The sequence below is a fragment of the Tachypleus tridentatus genome, chromosome 6, assembly GCF_004210375.1.
Source record: "Tachypleus tridentatus isolate NWPU-2018 chromosome 6, ASM421037v1, whole genome shotgun sequence".
Taxonomy (NCBI): domain Eukaryota; kingdom Metazoa; phylum Arthropoda; class Merostomata; order Xiphosura; family Limulidae; genus Tachypleus; species Tachypleus tridentatus.
The window spans coordinates 3,070,062-3,085,816 of NC_134830.1; the positions used below are offsets into that span (position 1 = coordinate 3,070,062).

A 15,755-nucleotide genomic window follows, 5' to 3' on the forward strand; every position below is an offset into this window, starting at 1 on the left:
CCTCATTTATATGGGTTGCTTGGCCATTTACTCATGTTTATTTGTAACTTTTTACACAACAGGTGATTCTAAGTGGGTTTAACTGTTTCCCAGTTCTTTACACAGGAACTTGGAGTCCCTCAGGGGTGTGTCTTGAGTGTCACACTTTTCAGTGTAAACAACTTCCTCCTACTCTTGTAAATGGTCTTTTGATCATTAAAAGTGAGATTTATTGAGTAGCAGCTTCAGATTGTTCTCACTCGCTCATTAGAGTGGACTACAACAAACAAATTTACCTTCTCTTCCTCTAAAACTGTTTGCATTCATTTTTTGTCACCAGTAGGGTTTACACCTAATCCTGTGCTCCATGTCAGTGATGCTGTTCTACTAGTGTTTCCTCAGGCAAAGTTCATAGGACTTATTTTAATTTTTAACAATAAGCAATTCCATGTCAGTTCTATAAGGGTACTGAACATTTTTTGTTTCCTTTCTTCCATTTCTTGGGAAGCAGATCAACTTTCTGTGTTGAACATCTATTATGTCCTCGTCTGTTCCATTCTGACCTATGGGTTTCAGATCTACATTTCTGCCAGGTCCTGTGCCTTAAAGATGTTGGACATCATCTGAAACTTTAACTCTGCATGAGGGGCTTTTCGCATTTTGCTGGGCCTAGAGGTTGTAAAATGAAGCTCATGAACCTGCTCTGCACCTCCATTGTTTGCAACTGTCTTTTCAGTATGCCCTAATCCTCCAATCCTTACCACAGCATCCTGCCTGAGGTTGTATTCATTTTTTGATGGGCTGTTCTTTTTCAGAATAGATGGTTTACCAATCTCCCTTTTGACTTTTGCATCCAGACACAGATAACTGAATTGAATTTCTCTTTAGATGATGTTATCTGGCTCAATGATCAGCCCATCTCACCATGGTTCATCACCATCCCAATCTGTGACATTTAGTCACCTGAGAAAAGCAGATACTCCCAATTGGAAGTACTGTCTTTTGTTTGCTGAATATCTTTCAAAGTATTCTTCTCTTCGTCTTTTTATGGATCTTGTATCTCTTTTAGCATCTTGTGGTCTGCTCTCGAGGTGAACTTGCTTGGACGACCAGACCTGGGCATGTTGGCAGTTGTTTTGAAAGCCCTCCACTTGTTGACTATTTTCCAGACAGTGGAATGGCTGATTTCAAAACCTTTTGAGATCTTTTTAAATCCCTTACGAGACTCATAAGCTGCTACAATTTTCTTTCTGAAGGCCTTAGACAGCTCTTTTGCCCTCACCATGGTGCTCAAGTCTTACTTCAACAGTCAAGAGCACACCAAACTAAATGTCTGAGGTTTAAATAGGGCAAGCCTCATTCACAATGCTGAATAACGATCTTCTAATCATGTGCACTTGGTGTGATACACCTGTGTGTGAGTTGAGCCATTTTAAGTGGGAATAAATGTGGGAGTGTTCTAACTTTTTCCTCAGTTAGAATATGCATTTTTGTAGAATTACATTTACAGAAGATCTTGAAAAGTCTTCAGTTTTAATTGTTTAGTTATATTCCTATATTCTCTCAGTATTGTTAAAATTGAGGTTAAATATCTATATATCCAAAAATGTTACAAAATACACAGGCTTTCATAGGGTGTCCTAACTTTTTTACATGACTCTACTTGTGACCATGTCATCATGTATAGAAGTAACTTTGTTTATGGAACTGTCATGTTGATGCTACACCAGAAAAATAGAGCATTATTTATAATAACCTAAACTTCTAAACACTTCAAAGTGTAATTCACATTACATCATACTGTTAATTACTGGTCAGAGTTCTACTTTCTAATGAACAGAAACACTTATCAAGAGTGCCTCTCAAAACACTTAAATGTTTGTAAAAATGTTTTGTGTTATTCAGTTTTAATAGTTTTAAAACAAAAACTAAATCATCTGAGTCTGAGTTTGCTGAGTCAGTCTAATACTAAAAAACGTATTGACAAACCATCTGAACTTTATATATATTGTAATGGCAACGAAGAATGTATTATTAAAGTTATGTACAGTTGTATTTGTAGCAGTGTAGAATATCACAATGATTTTAATCTATTATTTATGATTTACAATAGTTGAGTATAATAGTAGCGATTTGATTGCTCAATATAAAATACATTGTTGCAACAGTAAAGAATAAGTCATTTACAATATTGTAAAATAAACTAATTTTCTAGTGAAGATTTAATGATAAACAGATATGTACAGTATCAAATCCATACAATACATAGCTGAACATTTTGTATGTTTTAGGAACAAACAAAAGCTTCTTATCAACTCTCCCAACAGATGTTCACAGGAAATTTGAGGTAATATTTGTTGTTAAAATATGACTTATATGCATGTTAAATGTTACATAACCTGTGAAAGTGTTAAAACCCATGTACATGGTAGGATACTCTGTGTGTGTGTTTTACCTTAGAAATATAGAGTGAATATTGTCATGTGTGAACTGAAAATTGCTGTGTATGAGATTTTTTGTGTGGAGAGAATATATCTACATTTGGACTGAACTTAAAATGAATATTTCTATATTTTAAATTAACATTACTATATAGTAATGGAAGATTGTTTTTATGAGTGAATGTTTCTGCATTTGGTTTGAAGTTTGTTGTAAGTGAATTTTTATTGTTAAACTGTACAACAATAGTGAAAATACTGTAGTCAGCTTAAATTTTGTTTTTTAAATTTATTTTATATACATATATATTCAGGAAGTGATATCTGTAATGACACATACATTGCTGAATCAATTTTCATTAGTTTTGTTTCATTACATCTTTCTAGATACAATAAAAGTATCAAATGACAGCTGAAACATCTGAAATACACATTTACTCTGAAATGCTATGTATAACATATCAGGCTTGCTGTTAAAATACTAGCTGAATCTTCAAAGTTTCTTTTTGGCAAAGTGATGTGTACTTTCAGACTTTGCCATTAAAAATATCAGCAAAATTCATAAGATTTTGCTGTTAAAATCATTCACTGAACTTTTAGGCTTAGCTCATATAATATTAGCTGAACTTTCAGGCTTGGTTAATAAAATATTAGCTGACCATGTACAAATGCATTGTTCTATATTAAGGTTTTATGAATTGTTAATACTGAATGAATCTTTTACTTTGATCTTTTCAGTTACTTCCAAAGCCTTTGAAAAGTTTTATTGAAGATTGTCTCATTGTCTCCCCTTCTGAGAGGTAAAGTAAGTTATTTACTTACATTCAAATCTTGCAAGTTTTCTGTATCTAAGAAATAGGGTAACATTACAAACTTTAGTGTAGATATTCAGACCTGTCAGTATTCATAGTTTTTATTTAATAAACTGTCATATTAATCTTGTAACTGTTTTCTAAATAATTTATTTCAACCCTGAGTGATTTAACATTAGAAAGAACGATTTCTTGATATGAGCATGAAGAATCTACCAAACATTTCAAACCCTCGGAAATCAGAAAACCATGGTAACCACTACATTTCTCTGAGTAATTCCAAACTTTTCCAAAAACCACATTAATCACTTCACTTCTGTTGATAATTCCAAAATTCTAGAAGGGTAATGCCGACCACCACATTGTTTTGGATAACTCCAGAATTTTTACTTTAAGCTTTCAATCAAAGCTTTTTAATCAAATGATCATTAAATTGGCTCATCTTCAACACAGTCACCAAAACTTTTGTTTCACAGTTTTTGTTATTTTTATCCTTATTTAGATTTTTTTATGATTAATTTATTTATTTGCTGTTTAATAACATCTAACATATCTACTGACTGCATTTTAAAAACACCTCACTGCAGTGTTGTTTATCCTCTATGTTAAAATTTGATTAAGAAATGTTTTACATGAAAACTGAAAGACTGATTTATTACAAATAGTTCATTAACAGTATATATTTAGTATTTTCCACTTGGTACAGGAACAGATACAGTTGTGAAAAAACAAGGTCCTGTGTAATGAGCTTCTGTGGTCCATATTTATACAACAAAAAGTGTTTTCTTTCAAAGAATTTTGCTATGCTATTGTGAAGTCATAAGTTGAATAACAAAAATCAAAGACTGTTGAATAAATAATATATACTTTTAGTGAGAACAACATCTGATGTGTGGTTTTGTTTACAAGTCAACATCTGATGTGTGGTTTTGTTTACAGGCCAACATCTGATGTGTGGTTTTGTTTACAGGCCAACATCTGATGTGTGGTTTTGTTTACAAGCCAACATCTGATGTGTGGTTTTGTTTACAGGCCAACATCTGATGTGTGGTTTTGTTTATAAGTCAACATCTGATGTGTGGTTTTGTTTACAGGCCAACATCTGATGTGTGGTTTTGTTTATGTGTGGTTTTGTTTACAAGCCAACATCTGATGTGTGGTTTTGTTTACAAGCCAACATCTGATGTGTGGTTTTGTTTACAGGCCAACATCGGATGTGTGGTTTTGTTTACAGGCCAACATCGGATGTGTGGTTTTGTTTACAAGTCAACATCTGATGTGTGGTTTTGTTTACAGGCCAACATCTGCAGAACTTTTAGAACATCAACTTTTTAAAGAAAATAATTTTCAGAGGGAGCTGAGATCAAGATTTGTGGGAGAATTATTCCCATTTGTTAGTCTGAGGTGTGAAAAACTGGAAATACCGACAAAAGCAACTCCCACAAGTGAGTAGGCTAAAGCAAACCAGACTATGATATGCTAAGAAGGTGTAATTGTAGTTGGATTATATTTTAATGTGGTTACAGTCCTATACTGGGCAGTCTATTATTGTTTTTTTAACTAGTTATAATCTCTTGTTAATCAGTTTAATTGTATTTAAAGTAGCTAAGGATTTTTGTTAAGGAAGTAAAAACTGTTTAAAGTGTAATGTTAGATAATTTTCTCTTTATTCATGGATCAATCAGTTAGTCTAATTAGGTGCTAATTTGCATATTTCAGTTTCTGGAAGGTGGTAATTGACTCATTTAAATGATTGAATAATAATTTTTTTAAATTTAAAATCAACAGTCTGTTTAAAAAGTAGAAATATGTTTTATATGTAGGTGTTGAAACACCATGTACACCATCAGGTAGTAACACCATGTACACCATCAGGTAGTTTACACTTACCATACCAATAATTACAGTAATAAAGCCAGCCAAACTTTGCATTGTGAAGTTGACCCTGACCTCCTATGAGGCCTGTATGCAGACTAGAAAAATAATCTAATCAGCCTATTGGAGTAAACTAGAATAGTAATAAAAATAATCTAATCAGCCTAATGGGGTAAACTAGAATAGTAATAAAAATAATCTAATTAGCCTAATGGAGTAAACTAGAATAGTAATAAAAATAATCTAATCAGCCTAATGGGGTAAACTAGAATAGTAATAAAAATAATCTAATCAGCCTAAGGGAGTAAACTAGAATAGTAATAAAAATAATCTAATCAGCCTAATGGAGTAAACTAGAATAGTAATAAAAATAATCTAATCAGCCTAATGGAGTAAACTAGAATAGTAATAAAAATAATCTAATCAGCCTAAGGGAGTAAACTAGAATAGTAATAAAAATAATCTAATCAGCCTAATGGAGTAAACTAGAATAGTAATAAAAATAATCTAATCAGCCTAATGGAGTAAACTAGAATAGTAATAAAAATAATCTAATCAGCCTAATGGAGTAAACTAGAATAGTAATAAAAATAATCTAATTAGTCTAATGGAGTAAACTAGAATAGTAATAAAAATAATCTAATTAGTCTAATGGAGTAAACTAGAATAGTAATAAAAATAATCTAATCAGCCTAATGGGACAAACTAGAATAGTAGTAAAAAATAATCTAATTAGCCTAACTGGACAAACTAGAATAGTAGTAAAAAATAATCTAATTAGCCTAACTGGACAAACTAGAATAGTAGTAAAAAATAACCTAATTAGCCTAACTGGACAAACTAGAATAGTAGTAAAAATAATCTAATTAGCCTAACTGGACAAACTAGAATAGTAGTAAAAATAATCTAATCAGCCTTTACTGGACAAACTAGAATAGTAGTAAAAATAATCTAATCAGCCTTTACTGGACAAACTAGAACAGTAGTAAAAAGTAATCTAATCAACCGAACCGGACAAACTACAATAGAAGTAAAAATAATCTAATCAGCTGAATCGGGCAAACTACAATAGAAGTAAAAATAATCTAATCAGCCTAACTGGAGAAACTAGAATAGATGTAAAATTAATCTAATCAGTCTAACCGGACAAACTAGAATAGTAATAGAATAGTAAGAATTTCTCCTATTTTACTTTGTCATTAAACACATTTCTTTACTACTTTCCTAAAACTGTACTTTTGCAAAATGGAAACTCAGCTAACTTCTGAATGCCAATCTCTCAAATGAGGCCACTAACCTTTTGGGAATTCCTGACCTATTTTGAAACATTATGAGAAATCCCTGTGTCATCTAAACTGAAAAGTTGGTTTCTGAAACAAATGAATAGTGAGATTGATCCAAATGAAGTGTGTTGGGTATTAACGCCTTTGTGGAGAAACATCTTACCTTTTGATCAGTGTTATCTCAGGTGAAATTATTTCATGCATTTATCTGAGTTAATATAAATTATACATATTCCATATAAATTATACGCATTCCAGTGGTGATATGGTAAAGATCATTGCCTTCAGTTCAGTTTTGTTTGTTGATACACATATGTATTTACAGTTGTCTTTCTTTAAAAACATTTATATGTTCTTATTGGTAAACTGAACTTGACATATGCATATTCATAAAATGGATTGTTTAAATCTACAAAAACTATTTAAAATATTTGTGAAGGACTGATTAGAAATTTTCGACTCTACACACACAGTGTCAACTCTTGTATTATATTTCTATTTAGTGTAAATTCTTTATTGTTGTTCTGTTTAAGCTCAGATAAGCTATTTTCAATAATATTGCATATTATTAATTGTTATATTAAACAACACTACATGTATTTAAAGGGTAAAGTGTGCATGATGTTTTTATGGAATTAGATTCCAACTTTGTTCTCATTGTGTTTAAATAAAATAGTCATCAAAATGTTGCTTATAATCCATACTTTTGTGTTATCCAAGTTTTAATTTCTAAAAGAAATATTTAAATAAATTCTCTCTTCATTTCTCTGTGTAATAGAAAGAAAATTTCAAAGCATATCTTCACACGAATTTTTAAATGTCCAACTATTTACAAACACATGCTATAGATGTTTTCAAACTGGAACTTCTAATCTTCTTGATTTATGGAAGGGAAGGAAAACAAAAGAAAGTTCAGGAGACACAACCCTTTACTGTTGTGTTCAAAATATGTCAGTAAGAATTACTGACATTTAGTTTGGTTTGCCACCTAAAGTAGACAGCTTCTGTTTGTGACAAAACTTGTTAAGCCTATTTATAACTTAGAAAGTTAAATTATAGTAGTTTTAAGAAATACTATTATAGTGTCATATATTTGATTTTGTTTTAAAATGCATATTAAAAGTTGTTAAAGGGACACTCGTAATGGCCTGTAAAAGTTGTTAAAGGGACACTCGTAATGACCTGTAAAAGATGTTAAAGAGACACTCATAATGGCCTGTAAAAGTTGTTAAAGGGACACTCGTAATGACATGTAAAAGTTGCTAAAGGGACACTCGTAATGACCTGTAAAAGGTGTTAAAGGGACACTCGTAATGACCTGTAAAAGTTGTTAAAGGGACACTCGTAATAATTTGTAAACGTTAAAGGAATACAATCTGTGAATGTTTTAAACATTGTTAATATACTCAGTGTGAGTTATCATTAACTTTAGGTCTAAAACAACATTTACATGGTTTATCTATATTTGAAAAACAGTTGAAGCTTTCATTATTAGTCTCTCAACATGTCTTGTTCAAACTTGCAACCCTTTGAATCAAAACAATTGATAGTTTCTTTAGTTTTTACATCAGTGTTTTTGAATTGTATTTAAAGAGGTTGTCTTATACATAAGTACTCTAACACATAGAGAACCACTTGTTGAGACGTCCCTTAGAAGAAATATATTACTTGTGGCAATTGACTGGAGGTGACGTTGAGACCGAACTAAAGAGACAAGGCTTAATTAAAGTAAAGCCTGCAATATGTACACAACCGAAGTAAGTTCATGTGCTGGCAAAATAATGGACATCTTTCAACTTTTAAAATTAATCTCTCAAAGTTTTTATTTTCATTATTAGATTCTGTATGCAAACCAGTAGTCACTCTGATCACTGAATATTCAAATCAAGTCATATATTTTCCTTCAAAATTTTATTTCTAACAGATTTAGAATGAACACCTGAATCTTTAATAAGTTGAAGGCAATATCTTATGCTATCAACCCTTTTTATTCACATCTTCAGATACTCTTTTCTAAAACTTCAGTTTTAATACTTAACAATATGTGTTCTTTGCAATTTTGAATGACCAAAAGTGTTATCAAGATATACTTGATGATTTCAGTAACTTATAATGACAAAAGCTTTGTACAGTGATAACTGTGTGCTTTATAATGACCTGTAAAGTGACATCTGTGTGTTATACAGTGCCTACAAGCTTTGTGCGGCAATATCTGTGTTTTACAGCGACTAAAGCTTTCTATGGTGACATCTGTGTGTTATACAGTGCCTAAAGCTTTGTATGGTAATATCTGTGTTTTACAGCGGCTAAAGCTTTGTACGGCGATATCTGTGTTTTACAGCGGCTAAAGCTTTGTATGGCGATATCTGTGTTTTACAGCGGCTAAAGCTTTGTATGGCGGTATCTGTGTTTTACAGCAGCTAAAGTTTCATACGGTGATATATCTGTGTGTTTTACAATGACTAAAGCTTTGTACAGTGATATATAGGTGCTGTTTATAGCTTTTACTAACCAAATATTTGTTCAATCAAATGTTGATACACTCTATATGTTACCTTACCAAAAACCTTTACAATGGTATCTGGTTCCCCAATAGAACCATGGTAAATACTGGGATTGACAATGCTAAAATTAGTGGTTCGATTGCCCTCAGTGAACGTAGCAGATTGTGACTTTGCTATATGGAAACACACACACAATAGTACCTGAGTTTATTCTACAACTTACAATGATCATAATTGTTAACAATGATATGTGAGCATCCTCTGTAACTTACCATTGTGTATAGCTCTTGGTCTTTGTACGTACTTATTGTCTATAGCTTACAATGAACAAAAGCTCTCTACAAAGACAGCTGGTATTGTATAAAACTCACAATGACTGAAATCTCTCTACATATGTTTTAACTAATTTGTTTAATTTCATTTTCTTTATATCTTCATAGTTTTGGCTTTTCTTTTGAAAGTCAACTTTTCTAGGTTTGAGATAAAGAGTTTGTTTGTAAACTTCAATTTTCAGGGTTGTAATTGAAGAAGGAGAACAGTTTGGGCAGAAGAAAGACAGTGCATTTTTCTTGAATGATAGAGTTATTATTTTACCATTGGATCAACTAATGCAGGTAGTAAACACTTTTTTCCTTAACAATACTACAACACAACACCTTTATTTAAAATAAAATTCAAATACTTTGTCACCATGTTAAGTCTAGGTTTATCTACGCTGAGAATCATCGGAGAAGGTCAAACAGCATACATTACAAAGTGCCTAACTATGATTGTTCAAACATCTCTTTGGTAGAAGACCTGACACAGATTAGAAAATTTATCTTAAATTATATTAATTTATCACATGAACATGTTGGAGAGCAGTAAACACAAGATACCTCTATTAAATTTAGCTTTGATTATTTTTTCTTCCACATTGACATGTTCCAGTTTTGAAAGTTACAACCACATAATTTTCCCGTGTTCTGGTATATAAAATCAAAAGCACATATATTTCTTGCATTTCAGTATATGGAGTCACAACTATACATATTTGCCGTGTTCCAGTGTATAAAGTCCCAGCCTCGTACATTTGCCATATTGTGGTGTATAAAGTTCCAACCACCTACATTTGCCATGTTGTGGTGTATAAAGTTCCAACCACCTACATTTGCCATGTTGTGGTGTATAAAGTCCCAACCACGTACATTTGCCATGTTGTGGTGTATAAAGTCCCAACCACGTACATTTGCCATGTTGTGGTGTATAAAGTCCCAACCATGTACATTTGCCATGTTGTGGTGTATAAAGTTCCAACCATCTACATTTGCCATGTTGTGGTGTATAAAGTTCCAACCATCTACATTTGCCATGTTGTGGTGTATAAAGTTCCAACCATCTACATTTGCCATGTTGTGGTGTATAAAGTTCCAACCATCTACATTTGCCATGTTGTGGTGTATAAAGTCCAAACCACGTACAGTTGCCATGTTGTGGTGTATAAAGTCCAAACCACGTACAGTTGCCATGTTGTGGTGTATAAAGTCCAAACCACGTACATTTGCCATGTTGTGGTGTATAAAGTCCCAATCATGTACATTTGCCATGTTGTGGTGTATAAAGTCCCAACCATCTACATTTGCCATGTTGTGGTGTATAAAGTCCCAACCATTTACATTTGCCATGTTGTGGTGTATAAAGTCCCAATCACATTACATTTGCCATGTTGCAGTGTATAAAGTCCCAATCGCATTACATTTGCCATGTTGCAGTGTATAAAGTCCCAATCACGTTACATTTGCCATGTTGTGGTGTATAAAGTCCCAATCACGTACATTTGCCATGTTGCGGTGTATAAAGTCCCAATCACGTACATTTGCCATGTTGCGGTGTATAAAGTCCCAATCACGTACATTTGCCATGTTGTGGTGTATAAAGTCCCAACCACGTACATTTGCCATGTTGTGGTGTATAAAGTCCCAACCACGTACATTTGCCATGTTGTGGTGTATAAAGTCCCAACCACGTACATTTGCCATGTTGTGGTGTATAAAGTCCCAACCACGTACATTTGCCATGTTGTGGTGTATAAAGTCCCAATCACGTACATTTGCCATGTTGTGGTGTATAAAGTCCCAACCACGCATTACATTTGCCATGTTGTGGTGTATAAAGTCCCAACCATTACATTTGCCATGTTGTGGTGTATAAAGTCCCAACCACGTACATTTGCCATGTTGTGGTGTATAAAGTCCCAACCACGTACATTTGCCATGTTGTGGTGTATAAAGTCCCAACCACGTTACATTTGCCATGTTGTGGTGTATAAAGTCCCAACCACATTACATTTGCCATGTTGTGGTGTATAAAGTCCCAACCACGTACATTTGCCATGTTGTGGTGTATAAAGTCCCAACCACGTACATTTGCCATGTTGCGGTGTATAAAGTCCCAACCATCTACATTTGCCATGTTGCGGTGTATAAAGTCCCAATCACGTACATTTGCCATGTTGTGGTGTATAAAGTCCCAACCATCTACATTTGCCATGTTGTGGTGTATAAAGTCCCAACCACATACATTTGCCATGTTGTGGTGTATAAAGTCCCAACCACGTACATTTGCCATGTTGTGGTGTATAAAGTCCCAACCACGTACATTTGCCATGTTGTGGTGTATAAAGTCCCAACCACGTACATTTGCCATGTTGTGGTGTATAAAGTCCCAACCACGTACATTTGCCATGTTGTGGTGTATAAAGTCCCAACCACGTACATTTGCCATGTTGCGGTGTATAAAGTCCCAACCACGTACATTTGCCATGTTGCGGTGTATAAAGTCCCAATCACGTACATTTGCCATGTTGCGTGTATAAAGTCCCAATCACGTACATTTGCCATGTTGCAGTGTATAAAGTCCCAATCACGTACATTTGCCATGTTGCGGTGTATAAAGTCCCAATCACGTACATTTGCCCTGTTGCGGTGTATAAAGTCCCAACCATCTACATTTGCCCTGTTGCGGTGTATAAAGTCCCAACCACGTACATTTGCCATGTTGTGGTGTATAAAGTCCCAACCACGTACATTTGCCATGTTGTGGTGTATAAAGTCCCAACCACGTACATTTGCCATGTTGTGGTGTATAAAGTCCCAACCATTACATTTGCCATGTTGTGGTGTATAAAGTCCCAACCACGTACATTTGCCATGTTGTGGTGTATAAAGTCCCAACCACGTTACATTTGCCATGTTGTGGTGTATAAAGTCCCAACCACATTACATTTGCCATGTTGTGGTGTATAAAGTCCCAACCACGTACATTTGCCATGTTGTGGTGTATAAAGTCCCAACCACGTACATTTGCCATGTTGTGGTGTATAAAGTCCCAACCACGTACATTTGCGATGTTGCTGTGTATAAAGTCCGAATCACGTACATTTGCCATGTTGTGGTGTATAAAGTCTCAATCACGTACATTTGCCATGTTGTGGTGTATAAAGTCCCAACCACATACATTTGCCATGTTCCAGAATGTAAAATCGCAAACACAAATACTGTCATCAACATTTTAATAAAGTCAACAAGATAATACCTAACCAGGATAAAAGTTTCATCTACAAGTACGATATAAAAGACAAACTGGGTAAGAGAATCTGGTCTCCAGCAGCTGTATAAAAGATAAACTGTATAACCATTGGGTAAGAGAGTCTGCTTTTCAACTACTATATAAAAGATAGTCTGTATAACCACTAGCTAGGAGTGCTTGGGCTCCAACTGTTATATAAAAGACAGTCTGTATAACCACTGGGTAAGAGTGTTTTGTTTCCAACTGCTATATAAAACACAGTCTGTTAACCACTGGATAAGAGTGCTTGGTCTTCAACTGCTATATAAAAGACAGTGTATAACCACTGGGTAAAAGAGTCTGGTCTTCAACTGCTATATAAAAACAGTCTGTACAGGCACTGAGTAAGGGAGTCTGGTCTCCAACTGATATGTAAAATACAATACGTATAACTTCTGGGTAAGAGACTCTGGTCTCCACCTACTATGTAAAAGACAGTCTGTATAGTCACTGGGTAAGATTGTTTGGTCTCGGACTGCTATATTAAAGACAGTGTGTATAACCACTGAGTAAAAGTGTTTGGTCACCAACTACTATATGAAAGACTATGTGTATAACAACTGGATAAGAGTGTGTGGTCTCCTAGTGCTATGTAAAAGATAAACACTGTAACCACTGGGTAAGATTGTTTGGTCTCTATCTACTATATTAAAGACAGACTGTTTTACCACTGGGTAAGTGTATGGTTTCCAACTGCTATAGTATAGTCTGTATAAGCACTGGGTAAGAGTTATTTGTTTCCAACTGCTATATAAATGACAATGTGTGTGACCCCTGGATAAGAGAGTCTTGTCTCCAACTACTATATTAAAGACAGACTGTTTTACCACTGGGTAAGTGTATGGTTTCCAACTGCTATAGTATAGTCTGTATAAGCACTGGGTAAGAGTTATTTGTTTCCAACTGCTATATAAATGACAATGTGTGTGACCCCTGGATAAGAGAGTCTTGTCTCCAACTACTATATAAAAGACAGTGTGTATAACCACAGGGTAAGAAAGTCGGTCTCCAAATCTTATATAAAAGACAGTGTGTATAACCAATGGGTAAAAGTGTTTGGTTTCCACCTACTATATAAAAGATAGTCTGTATAACCACTGGCTAAGAGTGCTTGGTCTCCAAGTGCTATGTAACAGACAGTGTGTATAACCACTGTGTTAGATAATTAGCCTGTAGTTACTGTGTAAAACTAGTTTTTAACTATGAGTGAAGTTAACAGTTCAAAGTTTATTATTTGAACCACCTGTATAAGTACAGATCATGTGATCTCTGTATAATTTTAATATGTTTCTTATATTTAATGTAGATAACTACATGAAATCTTTACTAAATTTTTTTTAAATTTCTGTTTGTCATTTACTTTCTGTCTTAAACAGAGATTGAAGGACATTGACCCAGTGATTTACTATCCACTGATTGAGAATGGGTAAGTACAGAAATATTTCAGATCTTGATGAAAAAGACTTGTGTAAGGGTATACTATCATTGATATTTGTTTGAATAAGTATAGGTTTTTCTCTAGTAAGTGTAATCTATATAATTTTTTATAATCAGCTAGATAGCAGTAAATAGTTTATTATTTAAATTGGCACTATATTTTAGAAAATACTAGGACATTGAGAGACTGTGTGAAGAAAGAAGAGGCCCAATTTATTCTATTTTATTTTATTTTATTCTATTTATTCTATATCTGGTTGATCAGACTAGTAATTATGTGTTCTTAAAACAGCTGATATGGTAATTAACACTTTAAATATGATAAATTCAGACCAACGTTTCAATCTTTGTGGGTCATTCAGGTTAACAAAGAGTTAGAAACTAAGTTAGTTCTGAAACTTCAATTAAAGTTTTAATACCATTGTTTCTAACTTGAATACATTTCAACTTCAAGTGGCTTTTTGTCATCATGAATTAGATTAGTAATTCTCTTGCTAAGCTACGAAAAAGTGTAATGAAATGATAAGAACTGTTGGTATGGGTACTCATAAAGGTTTGTGATTTATTCATATTGGTAGCAGTTTATAAATATGATACAACAGTGTATGTGTCACAACAAATAATTCCTTCACTACTACTTGTCTTCTAACCAACATATTTTTATATCTTTTTCTATATTTTTCATCATATCCACAAACTGTGAATTAAAGCAGATTATTGTTTCATTTCATAAAGATGTTTTTACATCCTTCCAAACCAGTTTTCTACACCATAATATTATTGTGCTTCTGCTTTGGTTAACACTCGTATGCTTTGGATTAACACTCCATTGTGCTCTAGATTGATAGACATTGTTCTACTACCATCCATTGTGCTCTAGATTGATAGACATTGTTCTACTACCATCCATTGTGTTCTAGATTGATAGACATTGTTCTACTACCATCCATTGTGTTCTAGATTGATAGACACTGTTCTACTACCATCTATTGTGTTCTAGATCCACACACATTGTTCTACTACCATCCATTGTGGTCTAGATCCACACACATTGTTCTACTACATACAGCATGTTCTAGATTTGTAGACATTGTTCGACTACATACAGCATGTTCTAGATTCGTAGACATTGTTTGACTACATACAGCGTTTTCTAGATTCGTAGACATTGTTCGACTACATACAGCGTTTTCTAGATTCGTAGACATTGTTCGACTACATACAGCGTTTTCTAGATTCATAGACATTGTTCGACTACATGCAGCGTTTTCTAGATTCGTAGACATTGTTCGACTACATACAGCATTTTCTAGATTCGTAGACATTGTTCGACTACATGCAGCGTGCTCTAGATTCGTAGACATTGTTCGACTACATGCAGCGTGCTCTAGATTTGTAGACATTGTTCGACTGCATACATACAGCGTGCTCTAGATTCGTAGACATTGTTCTATTATACTGTATGTTCTTAGATTTCTTATATTTATCTTATTAGAAATAGCTCGTTTTATGAAGCATCCAGAAAATGTAATTGATATAACATTTTTTTGATGTTAGATGATTTTAATTTGTATTTTTTATTATATATTACAGAAGTACTGTTCTTCCCAGTAACAGTATTTTTTATTATGTGTTACAGAAGTACTGTTCTTCCCAGTGACGTGTATTTTTTATTATATATTACAGAAGTACTGTTCTTCCCAGTAACAGTATTTTTTATTATGTGTTACAGAAGTACTGTTCTTCCCAGTGACGTGTATTTTTTATTATATATTACAGAAGTACTGTTCTTCCCAGTAACAGTATTTTTTATTATGTGTT

General features: G+C 33.7%; 1 protein-coding gene across 5 annotated transcripts in view; it reads left to right on the top strand.

The window, feature by feature from the left end:
* LOC143251842 (TBC domain-containing protein kinase-like protein) overlaps positions 1-15,755 on the top strand; it is an 85,897-nt gene that overhangs the window by 27,957 nt on the left and 42,185 nt on the right. For 4 of the 5 annotated variants that reach the window (XM_076503103.1, XM_076503101.1, XM_076503102.1 and 1 more), the window contains 6 exons: positions 2,271-2,326; positions 3,156-3,217; positions 4,526-4,674; positions 8,015-8,144; positions 9,406-9,505; positions 13,874-13,923. In XM_076503103.1, the coding sequence (XP_076359218.1) occupies positions 2,271-2,326; positions 3,156-3,217; positions 4,526-4,674; positions 8,015-8,144; positions 9,406-9,505; positions 13,874-13,923 (547 nt within the window). The remainder of the gene's footprint in view (positions 1-2,270; positions 2,327-3,155; positions 3,218-4,525; positions 4,675-8,014; positions 8,145-9,405; positions 9,506-13,873; positions 13,924-15,755) is intronic. The other variant, XM_076503105.1, reaches the window with a different exon arrangement.